This window comes from Pristiophorus japonicus, chromosome 10, assembly GCF_044704955.1.
Source record: "Pristiophorus japonicus isolate sPriJap1 chromosome 10, sPriJap1.hap1, whole genome shotgun sequence".
In the NCBI taxonomy this organism is placed as follows: domain Eukaryota; kingdom Metazoa; phylum Chordata; class Chondrichthyes; family Pristiophoridae; genus Pristiophorus; species Pristiophorus japonicus.
This window is the reverse complement of record NC_091986.1, coordinates 176,596,735-176,619,993: the sequence shown is the minus strand read 5'-3', so window position 1 is coordinate 176,619,993 and position 23,259 is coordinate 176,596,735. Positions and strand designations below refer to the sequence as shown.

The 23,259-nt window shown below is 42.1% G+C and overlaps 1 protein-coding gene across 1 annotated transcript in view; it reads right to left on the bottom strand.

Annotated features, from left to right (window-relative positions):
- nbeaa (neurobeachin a) overlaps positions 1-23,259 on the bottom strand; it is a 1,211,357-nt gene that overhangs the window by 153,269 nt on the left and 1,034,829 nt on the right. Inside the window, exon 44 of the mRNA XM_070892347.1 lies at positions 22,895-23,007. Coding sequence (XP_070748448.1) covers positions 22,895-23,007 — 113 coding nt within the window. The remainder of the gene's footprint in view (positions 1-22,894; positions 23,008-23,259) is intronic.

Below are 23,259 nucleotides of genomic sequence, written 5' to 3'. Positions count from 1 at the left end.
TGCTTGTGATTGCTGAATGCCGGATGGCAATCATCTCAGCCCCAGGACATCGCTGCAGTAGTTCCTCAGGGCAGTGTCGTAGGCCTAACCATCGTCAGCTGCTTCATCAATGAGCTTCCCTCCATCATAAGCTTAGAAGTGGGCATGATCGCTGATGATTGCACAGTGTTCAGTTCCATTTGTAACTCCTCAGATAATGAAGCAGTCCGTGCCCATGTGCAACAAGGCCTGGACAACATTCAGGCTTGGGTTGATAAGTGGCAAGTAACATTCGCGCCACACAAATGCCAGGCAATGACTACCTCCAGCAAGAGAGAGTCCAACCACCTCCCCTTGACATTCAATGGCATTGAATTCCCCCACCATCAACAAGGTACAAGTTAGAAGTGTGATAGAATGCTTTCCACTTGCTTGGATGAGTGCAGCTCCAACAAAACCCACGAAGCTCAACACCATTCAGGACAAAGCAGCATGCTTGATTGGCACCCCATCCATCACCTCAAACAATCACTCCCTCAACCACCAGCACACGTGGCTGCAGTGTGTACCATCAACAAGATGCATTGCAGCAACTCGCCAAGGCTTCTTCAACAGCATCTCCCAAACCCGCAACCTCCAGCACCTACAAGGACAAGGACAGTAGGCACACGGGGACACCACCACTTCCAAGTTCCCCTCCAAGTCACACACCATCCTTACTTGAAGTTCCTTCATCGTTGCTGGGTCAAATCCTGCAACTCCTTCCCTAAGAGTAGGAGTACCTTCACCACACGGACTGCGGCGGTTCAAGAAGGCGGCGCAACACCACCATCTCAAGGGCAATAAATGCTGGCCTTGCCAGTGACACCCACATCCCGGAACAAATTTAAAAAGTGACCACTTATCATCATCATCATGAGAATATCAAAGAGGATAATCTCACATTTTCCCACATTATACTCTGCCAAATTTTTGCCCACTCACTTAGCCTGTCTATATCCCTTTGCAGACTCTTTTTGTCCTCCTCACAACTTGCTTTCCCACATATCTTTGTATCGTCAGCAAATTTGGCTACAATACACTTGGTCCCTTCATCCAAGTCATTACTATAGATTGTAAATAGTTGCGGCCCCAGCACCGATCCCTGTGGCACCTCACTAATTCCTCAAGTGATGCTCAAAAAGGAGGCATAGTAAATAATTACGAGGACCAAAGGAAGCTGCAAATGGATTTTTAAAAATTATGGAATGGGCGGAAAAGTATCATATGGAATTCAATGTTAGGAAATGTCAGGTGGTGCATTTTGGTAAAAAAAAAGTAATTTTATACTTTGGAGGTTCAGGTTCAAAAGACATTAAAAGCACCACCTCAAGTGGATAAGGCTTTAAAAGGGTAAGGGAATACTACATTAAGAATATAAAAGTTGAGATGTAATGATGAATCTTTCTGAACTGGAAACGCACACGTGACCCAAAGCCTAGAGATCTAATGGATCTGATCACTGCAAAATTTCCCATACCATTATGAAGTATAACGGATATAAAAATCACACAAATAACTTATTTTCCTTCCTGGGCACTCTTCAGCTCTCTAGTCTGGACATTGACTTCAACAACTTCAGACCTTATCTGTCTTCCCAACTTTCTTGCTGTATTCTCCCAATAAAAACACAAAGAAACAAAAATCCCGTACAGTGATGTTTTCTTCTACATCTGGGTCTACTCCAAATATAACAGATCAAAAAGTATCAACTATTACATTGCATCTGATCTGGCTCAGGAGCGCTTCACAGTATCACTGAGTGCCATACGGGAAAGAGAAGTTGCGTTCCTCAGTTCAATATGCACAAAACCAACAAAAAGAAAACATTTTACCTAACAATTTTCCACCTCCTATAATATTAAACATGCAGGTTCTATATTTATTTTGCTGACCTATATGAAGCTCCTGGTTATTCAGTTGGATAGGATTTAAAACTTTCAAGGGTTGCATCTTCTTAGCCTTTCTTACAATGTTTAGTATTATATTTACAGATAATTTAATTTTGGAGATTCAACAGAGTATAAGTTGACATGCTGTTGCTTGTGCTGGAAAATAATTTCAGTGCTCAAAAGGCAAAATCACTAAGGTGCAAGTGAGCTCTGAATTGTGAACATTTATGATTTATTGTGTTTCTTTAGACTGCTTGTCATTCAGAACCGTCATACATTTTCAGTACCGCTGACCGAATTACATTTCACAGTCAATGAAAATGACAATGGAATTAGTGCCTATTTTGCTTCTTTTTTTAAAATCCATGCCAAATGCCTGCAATGATATATACTAATTTATTATTAATTTTTATTTTGACTGTCCCTTTTATATTATTGGTTTCTGTGATATGTACAAGAATAGAGGATCTTCGCTTATTCTGACTATTGTGCAGTTTACAAGACCAGTCATGCTTAACTGCATTCATTTGCATTATTCCAATTAGGAGCCCAAGGCATTACCACTTCCGTTATAAACCAGCATATCATTCTGGAAAAGTGGTACAGCTTGATCATCAGTCACTTAAAAATACCTTTAACATTAATAAGTCCTGCCCTTGGCAACTAGGTGTGTACTGTGTTTTACACAAATGTCAATTTTGGTCATACTTAACCAATGATGAAACCATTCAAAATAATGAACAGGCTTTAAAATAAATTAAGCTGAACATCTGGTTTACACTTCAGTAGAACAACAAAACAGCATGTAAAATCTAATTCTGCATAAATAATTGTAAGGATAGTGTTATATCATTTTTCCAAGACTTAGCACAAAAACTGCAGCTGTCATAAACTACACTATTCAAACTATCGGTAGACGCATTCACTAATTATGAATCATGTAGGGCGATGCCCCTAATTCCAATTCCTTTTGGTAATAACCATGTTAAAGCAATTGCGATGTTGGAATGCCATTCAAATAAAAGCCACTAGAATTCTGTAGAAAAACATCTGATAGAAAATTGTTGCAGTGAAGAGTTTACATTGAGCTCCCTTCCTTGGAATTTCATCTTTGTTGTAACTTCTTACATTTGCCTAGCAAAGCAAACAGTATCATGGCAAATGCTATATGCTCAAAACTGGTCTTAATGCATCTCTGGAAACTAAATCAGAAAAAGTTGGCGCAACAATTTCTAAGTTAGTAATGATCAACCCCTTAAAAAAATTAAATTTTCCTATTTTCATAAACACAAGTACTGACTTAATTTTTAAATAAGGGTAAATGATGAAAATAAATTTAAAGATGTTATTGTCAGAAAAGATTAATTATCAGTCAGCCTACTGGTGTGGACTTAATACAAGCCTATTCCACAGGAAACTGCTTGCATTATTTTTATGACTAATTTTTATTTTTTATCTGGCCAACTGACATATTATTTAAATGTTAAATTTGAATATTGTTCAAGATACTGAATATGACTAGTACAATCCACTCAACCATGGGGTTTACCTCTCTAATTAAATTAGTTAACAGAACATTCTACAAATGTATCTGTTCAGCTTTCTCCCTGCCCAACTTCTTGGCCAAAATAAGCTGAGCAAAACTTAAGAATTTCATATACTTATTTAACACTACATCTCACTTTATTTCAATTTTAATAGTTGTTTTCTTAGAATGGCATGTGTATAATCTCAGCAGCTTGGGAACTATTTTGTTGCATTGAGCATTTGAAAATCTTTATTTGCATTTATCCGAACAACACTCACCCTGTTCCTAAGATACTCACTGAACTAAAAAAAGTTGTTTAACAACATGACATTAACTTTTTAAAATTGTAACCATCTACTATACTGTGAGAAGAAAGTCTTTCTAATCTCAATTCTTGTGTCCTTTGTTTCATGGCCATGGTGTAAGGTACATAACTTGCTTTTGACTACATTATCTATTTATTTTAGCATTTTAAAGATCTAGATTATGTCCTTTCTCAGTCTTTTTTTCAATGAAAAAAAATTCAGTTCTGTGAATCTTTCTTTGTAACTTAGAGCCTTGTCACCAAATCAGTCTTAGCCTTCATTGAATCCTCTGCAACACATCATTGTATTTTTGACAGAAGGGTACCCAGATCTGCACACTATATTCAAGGTTAGAAAAACTTGTTTTGAGTTACAATCAAATGGTCTTGGATGCAACTTAGTACATGACTAACTCTCTTAACCAAATACTTTCCATGAATGGTCAATAATCATAAAAACTAATTTTCCTTTCCTACTTTTCTTTTATATTTATACAGAACATTTTTTTGAATACAGACTCTCCCTTCACTAAAGGGTTTCTGATTTGTTCCCTCTAAGGGAAGGTATTTGCTGATTTGTCCTATTATAGTTCTGCAACAAAATACTATAGTACAGTACCATTAGCCATATTAAAATCAATCATCCATTCCTTAGGCCAACTAGTTGAATAGTCTCAATTCCTTTGAGTTCAATCAATTTCTGTTCTACTCATCATCTACCCACATAGCTTGTTATCAACAGAAAATGTATATTACATATCATATGTTTACAAAAAGTATCCTCCCTCCATTATTTATGAATACATGATCAAGTGACTCTGAACACATCTCTGCAAAACTCTACCAGTCACTACTCCCTTATAAAACCTTCTTATAATCATTGTTGTCTCCTGCTTTGATTGTTAAATCTTTTAATTCAATTGGCTAATTTGGCATTAATTCCATGCTTTCAAATCGGTTTAATAATTAGTAGAACATTCAATTACAGAAAAAACTGGTCAGTAGAGGTCAGAATTTAGTATTTTGAGTAGTTTTACATCTTGTAAATCTTTACAAATTGCCCATACTTTGTTTGGTACAAATGTACTTCGCAGCATTCAAAATAAGGATGTTAATTTTCCAGCATGTACAATGCATAAGTACAATTGTCCATATGTTTTCAATGTGAAATATTGTAAAGTAAAATTAAACAAGCATAAATTCACAAGTCACTGAACAAACCAATTAACTAATCATGTTATAATTGTGGGTGCAGAAATGCAACTGCAATCAAACAAAGGGTTAAATGATGTTGCCATTTCAGACATCTGATGAGCTGCACCTTCTTTCTACAGTGAGAACACTGGCTAGTGAGGCTGAAATATTCACAATAGATGAAAGGGTTCCCTGGCCCTCAATCTAACAAACCAGAGTTGCCAGATAAACGCTAGTGAATAAGCACAGGGCAGAACAAATGGCATTGTGCTGACAATTATGCAAAGCTCACTGTGCTGTGCAGAAATCCAGAAAATTGTTCTTAACGCCAACTTCAATCTATCAACCGAAAGTTTACAACAAATGAAAATTGACATCAACATGAAATAAGCTTTTCTAATTGTTCTATTCTTTATAGTGACAGTATGACACAACTGCATGCAAAACGTACTGAATTGTAAATTAAACTAGACATAATAAATAATTGAACTAAATAAATTAAAATTGAAACCAACAAATGTAAATTTAAATAGTAGCATTTCTTATTCAAAATCAAACTACAAAATAGCAAACATATCATGTGTTAGATTATGGGTAAAGAGGGGTTCTGATTGGCTGAGAATCAGAATAAATGCAGTTTCCGAACCTTTAATAATTCTGCATTGCATCTGTTTCTGTGAAGTCAAGAAAATCAGAGGCAGCAACTGAAAATAATTTCAAAAATCCTAATTTCCATTTATACTGCTAATAATAAATTCACGTGATGTAGTTAACCAAGTTTTAGAATTCCAGGGTCCACATTAGCACTTTATGTAATCCTTTATGTGCTAACCAACAATAAATGCATACCCTTTTATTCATCAATATTCAATTAAGAAAGGTTGTCTGGTCCTGTACCACTCAATAATAGAATAATATGCAGCATTCCAAATTCATAGAAAAAAACATTTTGCTTAATTTTAGGGACGGTGCATTATTTTAAAGACATCTCCTGTATACAAACATTAAAGCTCTTGATATTTTACTCAACACTATTCAATCTACTTTAAAATATGCATATGCGGTGCACGTGCGTATGTAACATGAGAGCAATACTTTCATACTGTCGTATGGTAGGTAGAAGCAACAATAAGCAGCAGCAATGAATTCAAATCAGTTTACTTAAAACAGATTTATGTTTGAAGCTTAAGTAACAAATTATTAAAAGGGATCATTTCCACAGTGTAGCATGCAATTTAACAGGAATTAACCTAATTTTAACAAAAAATGCACAAATGCAAGAAATAACTTGTAGACAATAACATACTACACAAGATCGACAGCTTGTATGAAGGTGTATTTGTGTCTGCAGCTGACACTCAACAGGCCTACTCTTTGAGACGTTTGTACTAAAACACAAATAGAACTATTTTGCTAACATTATACAAAAAGCAAAGGTGACTGGTGCCAAAGTAGTTTTAGTCTGAAATTATACAGGTCTTTGATTACTGATCATTTGTCATGATTGCAGGAAACAGTAAAAAAAAAGCTCTACAAGCAACACTATTTAAGGAATGGATCGGCATGGGGTCCTCAAACAAAATAAAGTTCTCTGTTTAGTATATGAGTGCAACCTTAACGTGAGAAACTTTCTTAATGAGAGGGAGGTTAGAGGCTACTGCCTATCTGGCCTGAAGGGCTGAACCATTTAAGGGGATTAAAGAAAATGGTGAAAATCAAAAGCTGCCTCATCTGGTTAACATTTCTAAAGCTTGACCACAATGTATGTGCCTTTTAAGACAGTAATTTGTATACCTTAAATGTCTTCAGTTAAATCTATTAGGAGTTAACATTTTTGTTTACATAAACATGACTTGTTCTGATAAACCAAAGGTGTTTTAACATTTGACTGAGCTAAAGGATTCCAGGGAAGATGCCATTGTACATTTAATTGATTAATTTACAAAAACACACGCCAAAGTTTCTAGTAGAACTCTCTTCCTTTTGTCCTCCAATGAACATTAGACATTGACTAGTGAGAATTCAACTTGCTAATTTTGAGAACATTCCTCACAACTATTTCACATGTCATTTATTGTAGCAGGAAAATAACATCACGCATAGACAGTGCAAAAACAGCAATGAGAATGTCAAAGGCTAATCCCACCGATATTTTTCTCTTAATACCTGATTTATAGCAGAAATCTGAAATCTTGCAAAATTGCACTGAGCATTGTGACTTTGTAGAAGTCAAAGGGTTGGAATCCATGTGGGTTTATGGTTGCGCACTGTTGAATGCTACGCTACCAAAGTTGCTCCCACTGCAGTAAAAAATTACGTGCGAGTCCTGCTTGGCTCCAACTTTTATTTGGTGATAATGGGGAAGAATTTCAAGTGCCAGCCACTCATTTGTCACGTGAAAAATTGACGACTAACAATTGAGACTCTAGTGCGGATCTTGTGCACCCATTTGCCTCCCTGAATCAACTTTGAGGCAAGCCTTCAACATGAGTACCGAGCACTTCCGCTCAAAACAGGCGAGAGGCTATTTAAATAGGCAAATTGGGGTCCTATGCTTGTTGTAGGACACTGATTGCAAATTTCAAGGAGAAATGCTTGAAGTATGCACAGCACATGCTAGTCCCACTTTCTCCAGACGTTGAGGCCCTTAAAGGGACCGGCTGCGAATAGTAGCCAGCCTGATTTTTTGACTCACATGCCTGGTGAGCTATAGCAGGCACCCGCTTGTAGGAAAGAAAGCCTTGCATTTATATAGCACCTTTCATGACCTCATAACATCCCAAAGTGCTTTACTTTTGAAGTGCAGTCAATCTTGTGATAGAGGAAATGTGTCAGCCAATGTGCACACAGCAAGATTCTACAGACAATAATGTGATTTGACTAGATAATCTGTTTTTTGTGATGTTGATTGAGGGATAACTATTGGCCAGGATACCAGGAAGTTCTGCCCTGCTCTCTTCAAAATACTGCCATGGGATCTTTTACATCCACCTGGAAGGGCAGATGGGACTTTGGTTTAATGCCTCATCGAAGAGACGACATCTCCAACAGTGCAGCACTCCCCCAGTACTGTCAACCTGGATTTTGTGTTCAAGTCTCTGGAGTGGGACTAGAATCCGGAACTTTCTTGGGTGAGAGTACTATCACTGAGTCACAGCTAACACCTAAGTTTGAGAAAATGTTAATGAGGCCCAAAATGGAAAGTGGTTTACCCTCCTGATTGATGGGCACCCTGATGATATAAGGAATTACATTTATATAGCGCCTTTCATGACCACCGGACGTCCCAAAGTGCTTTACAGCCAATGAAGTAATTTTGAAGTGTAGTCACTGTTATAATGTAGGAAACGCAGCAGTGAATTTGCACTTAGCAAGCTCCCACAAACAACAATGTGATAATGACCAGATAATCTGTTTTTGTTATGTTGATTGAGGGAGAAATATTGGCCAGGACACCGGGGATAACTCCCCTGCTCGTCTTCAAAATAGTTCAATGGGTTCTTTTACGTCCACCTGAGCGAGCAGACGGGACCTTGGTTTAACGTCTCATCTGAAAGACGGCATCTCCGACAGTGCAGCGCTCTCTCAGTACTGCACTGGGAGTGTAAGCTCAGATTTTTGTGGTCGCATCTCTGGAGTGGGACTTGAACCCACAACCTTCGCACTCAAAGACGAAAGTGCTACCAACTGAGCTACAGCTGACAGAGATACATATTGTGCCCATTGAACGCTCAACCTGAAAATCTCTTCCAATACACTGCTGTGACATCACCATAGTACCAGAAAGGCTAACCTAGACTCATCATCATCATCATCATCATAATAGGCAGTCCCTCGGAATCGAGGATGACTTGCTTCCACTCCTGAAGTGAGTTCTTTGGTGGCTGAACAGTCCAATACGAGAGCCACAGACTCTGTCACAGGTGGGACAGATAGTCGTTGAGGGAAGGGGTGGGTGGGACTGGTTTGCCGCACGCTCTTTCCGCTGCCTGCGCTTGATTTCTGCATGCTCTCATCGTTGAGACTTGAGGTGTTCGGCGCCATCTCGGATGCACTTCCTCCACTTAGGCGGTCTTGGGCCAGGGACTCCCAGGTGTCAGTGGGGACGTCGCACTTTATCAGGGAGGCTTTGAGGGTGTCCTTGTAACGTTTCCGCTGCCCACCTTTGGCTCGTTTGCCGTGAAGGAGCTCCGAGTAGAGCGCTTGCTTTGGGAGTTTCATGTCTGGCATGCGAACTATGTGGCCTGCCCAGCGGAGCTGATCGAGTGTGGTCAGCGCTTCAATGCTGGGGATGTTGGCCTGGACGAGGACGCTGATGTTGGTGCACCTGTCCTCCCAGGTGATTTGTAGGATCTTGCGGAGACATCGTTGGTGATATTTCTCCAGCAACTTGAGGTGTCTGCTGTACATGGTCCATGTCTCTGAGCCACACAGGAGGGACTACACTGAATTGATACCTCATAAATGCTTAACTGCTGTTTTGCTTCATGCATGTTACTATATCCCTTTTACCCCCAAAAAGATAAATATGAATACAACTAAATGGAGTAAGGACAAGCCTAATTTTCCATTCTAGGCCAAGTTTAGGCTTTTGTACCGATCTGCTAGTGCAAAACTAGCCAGCAGTGCTGAGCTCACTGCCCCCAATATCCTGTGGTCAGCTTATTCATATAATTAATCAACCGGCTGTGCAGTTTTGGCCTTGTGCAGGGAGTCACCGTAATGTGGGAAGTGAAAAGTCTGGCCAACATTTCAAACTAAAAGATATGTTCATGCTTAATGTTGTGTGGATGCATATGGGGACAAATATTGGTTCAAACTTGAAATTAATTTTAAATATGTCTCGTGGGAAGAAGGGGTATAATAGGCATATTTGAAATGCAAAAACAAAGTCAAATGATTACCAATGTGATGAGCAATACTTTATGTATTGTTTTGATGACTGGCAAAAGGAATGTGTCGCTGCATGAGGTGGCTGTGAAGAGAGTTGTCTGAATTGGCATTTTAAGGCATTCTTCCCAGAGACAATCAGTGCATCATTCACAGCAGCGGGTAGTGATCAACCTCAAAGCTATGTACACTATTTGCAGGGGCTAAGAACAGATTTGTACGAAGACTGCACATCTTAAGGAATCTGGAAAGGTAACATTTTCAGACCGCGGTAGCGCTCTCGGGATTGCATGCCACAAAATGTCAACTGTCAACCTGTTCCACATTTACTGATTGACAATGACAAGCCCTCATACAAACTTACAGCTCTTTCACTGTACTTCATGCACATATGTACTTCAATAGGGCACACCTTCAAGGTACAATGTACAATTGAAACCCTAGCCATATTATTTACTTAGTCCCATAATCCTACACTTTTCCATTTTTGTTTTCAAAATATTCACTTCCCTTTTAAAAGCTATTGTGGATTTTGCTTTCACCATTGTTTTTTGTATGGCATCTTTGGCTAGAAATCCGTTTGCCCCTGCAAACTGGTGCGGGGATTGCGATGCAGGATCAATTCAGAAACTTAAGGAAAGGTAACTTCGATGGTATGAGACGTGAATTGGCTAGGATAGACTGGCGAATGATACTTAAAGGGTTGACGGTGGATAGCCAATGCCAAACATTTAAAGATCACATGGATGAACTACAACAATTGTACATCCCTGTCTGGAGTAAAAATAAAACGGGGAAGATGGCTCAACCGTGGCTAACAAGGGAAATTAAGGATAGTGTTAAATCCAAGGAAGAGGCATATAAATTGGCCAGAAAAAACAGCAAACCTGAGGACTGGGAGAAATTTAGAATTCAGCAGAGGAGAACAAAGGGTTTAATTAGGAGGGGGAAAAAAGAGTATGAGAGGAAGCTTGCTAGGAACATAAAAACTGACTGCAAAAGCTTCTATAGATATGTGAAGAGAAAAAGATTGGTGAATATAAATGTAGGTCCCTTGCAGTCAGATTCAGGTGAATTTATAATGGAAAACAAAGAAATGGAAATGGCAGACCAGTTGAACAAATACTTTGGTTCTGTCTTCACGAAGGAAGACACAAATAACCTTCCGGAAATACTAGGGGACCGAGGGTCTAATCAGAAGGAGGAACTGAAGGAAATCCTTATTAGGCGCAAAATTGTGTTCGGGAAATTAATGGGATTGAAGGCCAATAAATCCCCAGGGCCTGATAGTCTGCATCCCAGAGTACTTAAGAAAGTGGCCCTGGAAATAGTGGATGCATTGGTGATCATTTTCCAACAGTCTATCGACTCTGGATCAGTTCCTATGGACTGGAGAGTAGCTAATGTAACACCACTTTTTTAAAAAGGAGGGAGAGAGAAAACGGGTAATTATAGACTGGTTAGCCTGACATCAGTAATGGGGAAAATGTTGGAATCAATTGTTAAAGATAAAATGGCAGCGCATTTGGAAAGCAGTGACAGGATCGGTCCAAGTCAGCATGGATTTATGAAAGGGAAATCATGCTCGAGAAATCTTCGAGAATTTTTTGAAGATGTAACTAGTAGAGTGGACAAGGGAGAACCAGTGGATGTGGTGTATTTGGACTTTCAAAAGGCTTTTGACAAGGTCCCTCACAAGAGATTTGTGTGCAAAATTAAAGCACATGTTATTGGGGGTAATGTACTGACGTGGATAGAGAACTGGTTAGCAGACAGGAAGCAGAGAGTTGGGATAAATGGATCCTTTTCAGAATGGCAGGCAGTGACTAGTGGGGTGCCGCAGGGCTCAGTGCTGGGACCCCAGCTATTTACAATATACATCAGTGATTTAGATGAAAGAATTGAATGTAATATCTCCAAGTTTGCAGATGACACTAAGCTGGGTGGCGGTGTGAGCTATGAGGAGGACGCTAAGAGGCTGCAGGGTGACTTGGATAGGTTAGGTGAGTGGGCAAATACATGGCAGATGCAGTATAATGTATATAAATGTGAGGTTATCCACTTTGGTGGCAAAAACAGGAAGGCAGAATATTATCTGAATAGCGGCAGATTAGGAAAAGGGGAGGCGCAACGAGACCTGGGTGTCATGGTACATCAGTCATTGAAAGTTGGCATGCAGGTACAGCAGGCGGTGAAGAAGGCAAATGGTATGTTGGCCTTCATAGCTAGGAGATTTGAGTATAGGAGCAGGGAGGTCTTACTGCAGTTGCACAGAGCCTTGGTGAAGCCTCACCTGGAATATTGTGTTAGTTTTTGGCTCCTAATCTGAGGAAGGACGTTCTTGCTATTGAGGGAGTGCAGCGAAGGTTCACCAGACTGATTCCCGGGATGGCAGGACTGACATATGAGGAGAGACTGGATCGACTGGGCCTGTATTCACTGGAGTTTAGAAGGATGAGTGGGGATCTCATAGAAACATAAAATTCTGACGGGACAGATTAGATGCAGGAGGAATGTTCCCGATGCTGGGGAAGTCCAGAACCAAGGGACACAGTCTAAGGATAAGGGGTAAGCCATTTAGGACCGAGATGAGGAGAAACTTCTTCACTCAGAGAGTTGTTAACCTGTGGAATTCTCTACCGCAGAGAGTTGTTGATGCCAGTTAATTGGATATCTTCAAGAGGGAGTTAGATATGGCCCTTACGGCTAAAGGGATCAAGGGGTATGGAGAGAAAGCAGGAAAATGGTACTGAGGTGAATGATCAGCCATGATCTTATTGAATAGTGGTGCAGGCTCGAAGGGCCAAATGGCCTACTCCTGAACCTATTTTCTATGTTTCTATGCCTGTTCAAAGTAATGCAGGCAGCACGCTTGTTGATTAACATGATTGTGGAGTTCAGCCCAGCGCGAAATGTGCTGCTGAGTGGCTGAACGCTCAGCAAAGGGCCCAAGTTCATGCGAGGCTCGTACCAATTAAAGCTAGGCTGCAGTTCTTGAAGGCAGTCTGCACCTCTTAAAGGGGAGGTGCATTCTGCCTGCAGCAGGTGATTCAACTGGCTGGCGAACAGTCAGAGCAGCAAAAAGGACGACTGATGTCACAACATCAGAGAGAGTGTGCACCATGGTTATCCGATGCAGCACTGGAGGCCTTGGTGCAGGAGATGAACTAGAGGAGAGAGGTCCTGTTTCCACAGGAGTCCAGGAAATCCTCCAGGCAAATGCGTAAAAGGCAATGGGAGCAGATAGCCATCATAGTCATTGCCAGCCCCGAGGACTTGGACACAGTGCAGGAAGAAGTTTAATAACCTCACATGGGTGATCAAGGGCGGTGAATTAACCTTCAAATGCCATATCCCACCATCTACACCACTAGCCTCACACACTGCTCAATGGACCACACCCATCATTCACCTACCAACAATGTCTACCAAACTCGACTCATACCTCACATTCTTAGCTTCACTTCACTTACTTACCACTGTTATAAGCCTCACACCCACATCTCACAGCTTGTACACACTGTCAGCTATTCAACCATGACAGACATATCACCCAAACAAATTGCACCACACTCACTGACACACTTCCCTTTCTCTTGCAGGACAAGGTTTCTCACAACCGAAGCAGCAGGACCTAACCACTGGGGTCAGGCACACCTCCGTAATCTGACCTCGATGGAGATGATGCTGGCCATTATTAGGAAAGCCATTATTGGGAGGGCCATCACTGAGCCCGTGGCCAGCAATGAGACTCAGAGGACTGAAACAATAAAAGAGGATGGTATCCTCATCTGTAATCCTCTTCTCACATTCCGCTTCCCCCTCAGCCCACAATCTCTTCTGATTTACAAGCATGCACCTCTTGTTTTCCCCCTCGCCTCACCACAATTTTACCCCTGTGCCGTTCTCCTTTCAGATAGCTAAGAACTGCCACCTGGGCAGGCAGGGTTGGACGAGCATGAAATTGAAGAACTAACCAAGACACTAATGATGAAGACACAGCACCAGCACTTGATTTCACACGCGGCGCCACCAGCTCAAATACTGACTCTCCGCGTACTTTAGATAGGTAAGATGCGGGATCTGCACGTGGTGAGACACCGGGCACTAGTAACCTGCGGCCAGGGCAGAGGGAAAGGGTAGCGCAAGTGCCAGCTGCTCAGAAGGCAAGGTTGCACACGAGTTCTGCTCCAGAGGACTCAGATGAGAACTTCGATGTGGCGGCCTATAAAAGAATGCTGATAGGTATGCACAATGAAATGTTTGGTGCATTGGCAGGCCTGCCAAAATGCCTGAGTGTAATGGCAAGGAGCATGGAGGAGTCCGGCACCAATCTTGCACAGGGCTTTGCGCAGAGCTTGGAACCCATGTTTTCCACCACGGAAGTGATGGGCAACTCCATTTGCACACGTGTGGACCCAATCATGATGCAATGTCTCATGGCCAATGACTCAGCTTCCACTGCAGCACAAGGAGAAGCCACCCAACATCTGAGTGTTGCAATGCAAGGTCAGACTGCTCTCGTGTAGGCTCATCTTGCTGCCTAGCAAGCTCAGACTGCTGCCATCGCGTCTGCATTTACTAGTGCGGAAAGGAGCTTGCAGGGTGTCGCAACAGTCCAGCGATCTGTAACTGATCACTAGGATTGCTGAGGCGCCGCCCCGGGGGAGTGTTAGTTGCTCCATGGAGCAGAAACTGGCTGTCCTCTTCAGGATGACAGCATTCGTCCTCTCACCACTGCCACTGTGCTCGTGGCCTTGCTGATGCCTGTCAGTCAGCCAACCCAGACTGCTGCTGCCCATGCCGAGGTGGTGCAGGCTAAAGCCGGGCCTTCTAGGCCCAGAGATGATCAAAGGTGATTAGTTGACTTTGTTATGTAATATTGGATGGATTGATGTATAAAATTGGTTTGGAATGTTTCTTTTGTGGAGGCTTTTATTTCAGCATTGTGGCCAAGAGGACGCTGTGATGATCCAGAACAGAGGGATGGGAAGGTGTGTGACTGCTGTATAATGGGGATTTGGGGTTGTGTGCGGTGGAACCGTAGTCGAATGAGGCAATCATATTCAGCCTGGCCGAAGATGGGATGTGCTGGTTGCCTCCTCCCTTCCTCCTCCCTCTGTGATCAGCTTATCCTCTTCTTTGCTGCCTCTGATCTGTCTGCCTATCATGCTGCAGCCAAAGAGGATGACAACTACAACACCCATGACTGACCAGAAGCTTTGAAGTCAGAACCACGGCTTTCTCCAGTTGCAGCACCACTCCCAGTCACCTTACCAACTTTAAAGCACCAATCACTTCTACAAACTTACATAGAATCAGTAAAAATTAATCAGCAACTAACATGAGAGTAGTTGCTGATCCCTTTAAATATCGCTGGTGGGGGGGTTCTTGCTGCTGTTGAATGCATGTTCAGCTGTGCGAGGTTAAGACAGGGTATTAGCTCCAGCGTTGAGGTTGAAAATTGCAGCGCTGGCGTCAAATCAGTGTTGCACTGACTGACTGGCGCATGCTCCAAATGCCCGGCCTCACCAAAATGGTGTCCACCAGAAGTGTACGCGGGCGGATGCCATTTTCGACACAAAATGGCACCCATAACGCCGCAAAATCAGGCGCTAAGGTGCTGACTTTCGAGGCCCATATGTCATAATATTCCTCGGTGCAAAAAAAATTCTCCTGATTTCTCCTTTCTGTCTTTTGGTGATGATCTTAAGTTTAGCCTTCTAAGTTAGCCACTAACCAACCACTGGTAATAGTTTTTTTCCTATTTATCTCATCAAACCTGCCATAATTTTCAACATGACCATCAGATATCCTCATAAGTTTCCTTGTTTTAATGAACAGACCTATTTTTTCTAATCCTTCCTTATAACTATAGTCTATGGTGGTATATCCAACTTAGTGAATTTTTTCTGTACATCCTCAATGGCCTAAACATCATTACTAAAAAAGCAGAGGATAATGGCTGGAGACCTCGGATGTCAGCTCTCTGTCATAAAATCATAGAAATTTACAGCATGGAAGGAGGCCATTTCGGCCCCTCGTGTCCACGTCGGCCAAAAAGAGCTATCCAGCCTAATCCCACTTTCCAGCTCTTGGTCCGCAGCCCGATAGGTTACGGCACTTCAAGTGTACATCCAAGTGTTTTTTAAATATGGTGAGGGTTTCAGCCTCTACCACCCTTTCAGGCAGTGAGTTCCAGTCTCCCATTACCCTCTGGGTGAACAAATTTCCACTCATATCTCCTCTAAACTTCCTACCACTTACTTAAAATCTATGCCTCCGGATGTTGACCCCTCTGCTAAGTGAAATAGGTCCTTCCTACCCACTTTATCTAGGCCCCTCATAATTTTATACACCTCAATAAGGTCTGCCCTAGGTCTCCTCTGTTCCAAAAAAAACAAACCCAGCCTATCCAATCTTTCCTCATAACTAAAATTCTCCAGTCCAGACAACATCCTCGTAAATCTCCTCTGTACCTTCTCTAGTGCAATCACATCTTTCCTGTGGTGACCAGAACTGCATGCAGTACTCTAGCTGTGGCCTAACTATGTGTTTTATACAGTTCAAGCATAACCTCCCTGTTCTTGTATTCTATGCCTCAGCTAATAAAGGCAAGTATTCCGTATGCCTTCTTAACCACCTTATCTACCTGACCTGATCTGTGGACAGGCACTTCAAGGTTCCTTTGTTCCTCTACACTTCTCAATGTCCTACCATTTAATGTGTATTCCCTTGCCTTGTTAGCCGTCCCCAAATGCATTACCTCACACTTCTCCGGACTGAATTCCATTTGCCACTGTTCTGCCCACCTGACCAGTTCATTGATATCTTCCTGCAGTCTATAGCTTTCTTCTTCATTATAAACCACACAGCCGATTTTAGTATCATCTGCAAACTTCTTAATCACATCCTCTACATTCAAGTCTAAATCATTGATATATACCACAAAAAGCAAGGGACCTAGTACTGAGCCCTGCGGAACCCCACTGGAGACAGCCTTCCAGTCACAAAAACACCCATCAACCATTACCCTTTGCTTCCTGCCTCTGAGCCAATTTTGGATCCAACTTGCCACTTTGCCCTGGATCCCATGGGCTTTTATTTTTGTGACCGGTCTGCTATGTGGGACCTTATCAAAAGCCTTGCTAAAATTCATATACACTACATCAAACGCACTACCCTCATCGATCCTTCTTGTTACCTCCTCCAAAAATTCTATTAGGTTAGCCAGATATGGCTTTCCCGTAACAAATCCATGCTGACTGTCCTAATCTGTGTCTTTCTAAATGAAGATTTATCCTGTCCCTCAGAATTTTTTCCAATAATTTTCCACCACCGAGGTTAGGCAGACTGGCCTGTAATTACTCGGTCTATCTCTTTCTCTCTTTTTAAATAAAGGTACCACGTTAGTCGTCCTCCACTCCTCTGGCATCACAACTGTAGCCAGAGAGGATTGGAAAATGAGGGTCAGAGCCTTTGCTATTTCCTCTTTTGCTTCTCTTAATAGCCTGGGATACATTTCATCTGGGCCTGGGGATTTATCCACTTTCAAAGCTGCTAAGCCCCTTAATACTTCCTCTCTCATTATGGTTATTTCATCTAATATTTCATACTCCTCCTCCCTGTCCTAGTTGCATTGCTCTCGTACTTTCTAGGGGGGGGGGGGGGGAGCATAGTGCTTCCATTTGGAAGAAGCACAAGCATCGAAAGGATTTGAAATAAGAATGGAGTTATGTCACCATGCTTCCTGCTTCACCTTGCTGGGTGTCTGCTTTGTAGATGTCCAATTGGTGGTGCACGCACAGCTTTAGCTTTTGCATTTAGCCATCTGAGATTGGAGGGTCTGAGAAAACGGCAGGCAACAAGGACATGGAAATTCCAAAATTAAGTGTCTTGGGGGGGGAGAAATTTGATTGGACATACAGGTTTTGCAGCTGCGAGCGTCAACATTCGCACCGCTCGGCAAATTCAGTGTGCCGGTACCAGCGGCGCTGAGGATTATTGCACCCGGGAGCATCACGCCGGTGTGCAACGCCCTCGGTATCGACACGGAAGCAATGTTTGGTTTGCGCGCCAACCGTAGCATCTCGTAGTGACCCCGCCAGAGAAGGCTGGCGTGCAGAGCTGTCCTGGGCGCTATGGGAAGGAATGACTGCATGAGGCTGGTTGATATTTTTTTTTGCGATTTAACTTTATTTGGGTTGAGTAAGGGAATGATTTTTTTGTGCTTTCTGTTTTGATTTTTTTTTTGTAGGGAGGTCGCTATGAAGCCGGCTCTTTAACACGGGATATTCAGTTGTGCAGACGGGCCGAGCGCCCTAAGAGAGCACTTCCCTTAGCGCTCCACATCACTCTCAGGGCGCAACCACTGAATTTTGTTGTTTCCTTCGGTAAAAAGCTTGCTGGATAATAAAAGTGTCAGCGCAAGCGCACTTAATGTTCGCTGGAAGTATGCAGAGCAGGCAGATCATGACATTAATCAGTGTGCAACGCAGATTCGATGTCAGAGCTACCATTTTGGAGCTCCACACTTCAGCCTTCACCCTCTCTTAACTTTGCATATCTGAACACTCATTCAACGGCATGAAGAACTCCTCACCAGTATTATTTAAAGGGATTATCAACCATTTACAGATTAGTAGCTGGTTGATTTCTTCTGGCTGTTGCTAAAATTCTACATGTTTTTGGTGATTTCTATAGTTATTTTAAGTTTCAAAAGTCTACAGGGAGTAGTGTGGCAGATGTTGAAGCACTTTTTGCTAATTTCAAGGCTTCTGCACAAACCAGTTGCTCCCAGACATGGACCCACTAGTAGGCCCTCCTCTCGGAATACAGCATTACTGAGAGAATGAGCAGAGGGTATGCAGAGCAGGACAAGCTGCTCGAAGAGGGAGGAGGAGGAGAAGGACTCTCAGCAAGAGGTCATATCTGTCCAGGGTGTTCAGGGAGCAATTCTCCTTCTTGAACTTCAGCGACGACCAATGGTTGAGACATCTGCGCTTCACAAAGGAGGTCGTCACTTAAATCTGCCACCTGCTGCTGCCACAACTGCAACCTCAGAGCAGATCAAGGACAGCATTGTGAGTGGTTGTGAAGGTGACCGCAGGTATGAACTTTTATGCATCTGGCTACTTCCAGGATAGTGCTAGAGATATTTGCAACATCTCACAGTTTGCAGTCCACTGTTGCAGAAGGAGGTCACTGAGGTTCTCTATTCAAAGAGAGATAACTTCATTTCATTCCTTCTTGCCAGACAGAAGCAGGTGGAGCGAGCACGAGGGTTTGCAAGCTTTTCAGACTTCCCCATGGTGCAGGGTGCCATTGATTGCTGCACATTGCTTTGCAGGGGCCACATGTCAACTCTGCCATGTACTGGAACTGAAAGAGATTCCATTCCCTGAACGTGCAGCTGGTGTGTGACCACAGGCGGCGCAGCATGCAGATCAATGTTTGGTATCCTGGCAGCAGTCATGATGCCTTCATTCTGCAGCAGTCTGCTGTATTTTAGCCACCACTGTAAGCCAAAGGGTGGCTACTAGGCGACAAGGTTATCCACTGACAATATGGCTCATGACTCCAGTTCACAAACCATGCACAGCATGAATACAATGTAGCCATTCTGCCTGCCACAAGAAATGTGATAGAACAAATCACTGGCATGCTGAAGCAACGATTCTGCTGCCTGGACCGCACTGGAGGAACCCTTCAGTACTCGGCTGAGTGGGTCTCAAGACTTGTAGGATGCTGCATGTTGCACAATCTTGCCATCATAAGGGAACAACCCTTGCACCACCTAGCAGGCAAGAAGCTGAGGAGCAGGATCACAAAGAGGAGGACGAGGAGAGAAGGAGGATGAATAAGATGAGGATGAGAAGGATGAATATGAGGATGAGGAAGAGGAAGGGAGACTGCAACCTAGACAGCCCTTTCTATCCGTGCTGTACGTGAAGAACTAATTCAAGTGCGATCCCAATAACCTTAACCCCAATTCCCATTCACCAACAGTCCCACACACCTTACCTTCCCTCAGTCACTGACCATCACATCATCCTCTTGCCCACAATATAAAAATACAAGCCAACACAAAACATTGCAAACCAAATTTATAAATTAAATTATGTCACATTGCACACACACTTAAACTAATCACCCTGTGTATTCCCTTAGTGCCTGTTTTCCATGTGCCTTTGCCTGTCCTAGTGCTCCTACGAAGTGCTACCCCAGTGGCTGCAACATGGCTGGTGGAAGGCTACTGACTTAGACTGTGACCCCAGGTTCTGGACTTCCACAACATCGGGAACATTCTTCCTGCATCTAACCTGTCCAATCCCGTCAGAATTTTATATGTATCTATGCGATCCCCTCTCATTCTTCTAAATTCCAGTGAATATAAGCCTAGTCGATCCAGTCTTTCTTCATATGTCAATCCTGCCATCCCTGGAATCAGACTGGTGAACCTTCACTTCACTCCCTCAATAGCAAGAGTGTCCTTCCTCAGATTAGGAGACCACAACTGTACACAATATTCAAGGTATGGGCTCACCAAGGCCCTGTACAACTGCAGTAAGACCTCCCTGCTCCTATACTCAATTCCTCTCGCTATGAAGGCCAACACGCCGTTTGTCTTCTTCATCGCCTGCTGTACCTGCATGCCAACTTTCAATGACTGATGTACCATGACACCCAGGTCTCATTGAGCCTCCCCTTTTCCTAATCTGTCACCATTCAGATAATATTCTGCCTTCCTGTTTTTGCCACCAAAGTGGATGACCTCACATTTATCTACATAATACTGCATCTGCCATGCATTTGCCCATTCCCCTAACCTGTCCCAAGTCACCCTCTAGCCTCTTAGCGTCCTCCTCAACAGCTCACACTGCCACCCAGCTTAGTGTCATCTGCAAACTTGGAGATATTACATTCAATTCCTTCGTCTAAATCATTAATGTATATTGTAATTAGCTGGGGTCCCAACACTGAACCTTGCGGTACTCCACTAGTCACTGCCTGTCAGTCTGAACAGGATTCGTTTATCCCTACTCTTTGCTTCGTGTCTGCCAACCAGTTCTCTATCCACTTCAATACATTACGCCCAATACCATGTGTTTTAATTTTGCACACCAATCTCTTATGTGGGACCTTGTCAAAAGCCTTTTGAAAGTCCAAATACACCACATCCACAGGTTCTCCCCTGTCCACTCTACGAGTTACATCCTCAAAAAATTCTAGAAGATTTCTCAAGCATGATTTCCCTTTCATAAATCCATGCTGACTTGGACCGATCCTGTCACTGCTTTTCAAATGTGCTGCTATTACATCTTTAATAATTGATTCCAACATTTTTCCCACTACCGATGTCAGGCTAACCGGTCTATAATTCCCTGTTTTCTCTCTCCCTCCCTTTTTTTAAAAAGTGGGGTTACATTAGCTACCCCCCAATCCATAGGAACTGATCCAGAGTCTATAGAATGTTGGAAAATGACCACCAATGCATCCACTATTTCCAAGGCCACTTCCTTAAGTACTCTGGGATATCAGGCCCTGGGGATTTATCGGTCTTCAATCCCTTCAATTTCCCTAACATAATTTCCTGACTAATAAAGATTTCCTTCATTTCTTCCTTCTTGCTAGACTCTCGGTCCCCTCGTATTTCCGGAAGGTTATTTGTGTCTTACTTAGTGAAGACAGAACCAAAGTATTTGTTCAATTGGCCTGCCATGTCTTTGTTCCCCATTATATATTCACCTGATTCTGACTGCAAGGGACCTACATTTGTCTTCACTAATCTTTTTCTCTTCACATATCTATAGAAGCTTTTGCAGTCAGTTTTTATGTCCTCTGCAAGCTTACTCTCATACTCTATTTTCCCCCTCCTAATTAAACCCTTTGACCTCCTCTGCTGAATTCTAATTTTTCCCAGTCCTCAGGTTTGCTGCTTTTTCTGGCGAATTTATATGCCTCTTCCTTGGATTTAACACTATTCCTAATTTTCCTGGTTAGCCACAGTTGATCCACCTTTCCCGTTTTATTTTTACGTCAGACAGGGATGTACAATTGTTGAAGTTCATCCATGTGATCTTTAAATGTCTACCATTGCCTATCCACCGTCAACCCTTTAAGTATCATTCGCCAGTCTATTCTAGCCAATTCACGTCTCATACCATCAAAGTTACCTTTCTTTAAGTTCTCACCCTAGTCTCTGACTTAACTGTGTCACTCTCCATCTTAATGAAGAATTCTACTATATTATGGTCACTCTTCCCCAAGGGACCTCGCACAACAAGATTGCAAATTAATCCTCTCTCATTACACAACACCCTAGGATGGCCAGCTCTCTCGTTGGTTCCTCGACATATTGGTCTAGAAAACCATCCCTTATACACTCCAGCTAATCCTCTACCAGTTTGGTTAGCCCAATCTATATGTAGATTAAAGTCATTCATGATAACTGCTGTACCGTTGTTGCACGTATTCCTAATTTCTGGCTATTATCACACTGCTGTTTGTGGGAGCTTGCTGTGCGCAAATTGGCTGCTGCATTTCCTACAATACACCAGTGACTACACTTCAAAAAGTAACTATTACCAATTCAACGATAAACATATTTCATATAAACACAACTACTGTCTCTACCTACTTATTTTCATTTTATTAGCCTGAAATTGCAAGACTAGATTTCCATGTTTATTCATTAAATATTGGTCTTCTTAACTTCGTTCCTGCATTGGTGCAAATAATACTAACGCACACCTGGCACACATAGCAGTCTAAAATATATGAAGTACTTAATATCATTAGTAAGATTAAAATAACCAAAATAATTTTAACTCAAGCAGTCAAAAATGGAATGATTATGCTTGTTCTAGTTTAACACAATGCCAACTATAATTGCTGCAGATATGTTGGAACTAATCACGAAAACTATACACTACAGTTTTGTGTTATTTAACCCTACTTAATGTAAACATTATGGGCTAAACTGAGGCAGAAATTTAGAATCCCTCTCTCCCCTATGGAGAAGTGCTAAAATAGCTTAGTTTCAGAACAGGCATTGTTAAAAGTTACCTTTGATAGGTCCCTGAAGTTGCCTGGTAGGGTCAGATCCAGCTCTTCAGACTCATAGTTCGTAATAACCCAAGGAAACACAGGGTACTGGTTTAAATCATTGTACGTCCGCCCTAGCAAGGAAGAGATAATATGATGAAGGAATGTTTGTAATGTGCTCATGTCATAAACGGGAGCTAAAATTATAAATTTGAAGACATGAATTTTTTTGTGAATATCTTTAAACACTGTTGTGCTACCCATAAAATGATGGAGTGATATTGGTGTTATATAATAATGTGTGCTAAAGCCACTGGAACAACAAATAATCCTTAATAAGGCAGAAATTGCACAGTGAAACATCAAGAACCAGAACAATGACTGAA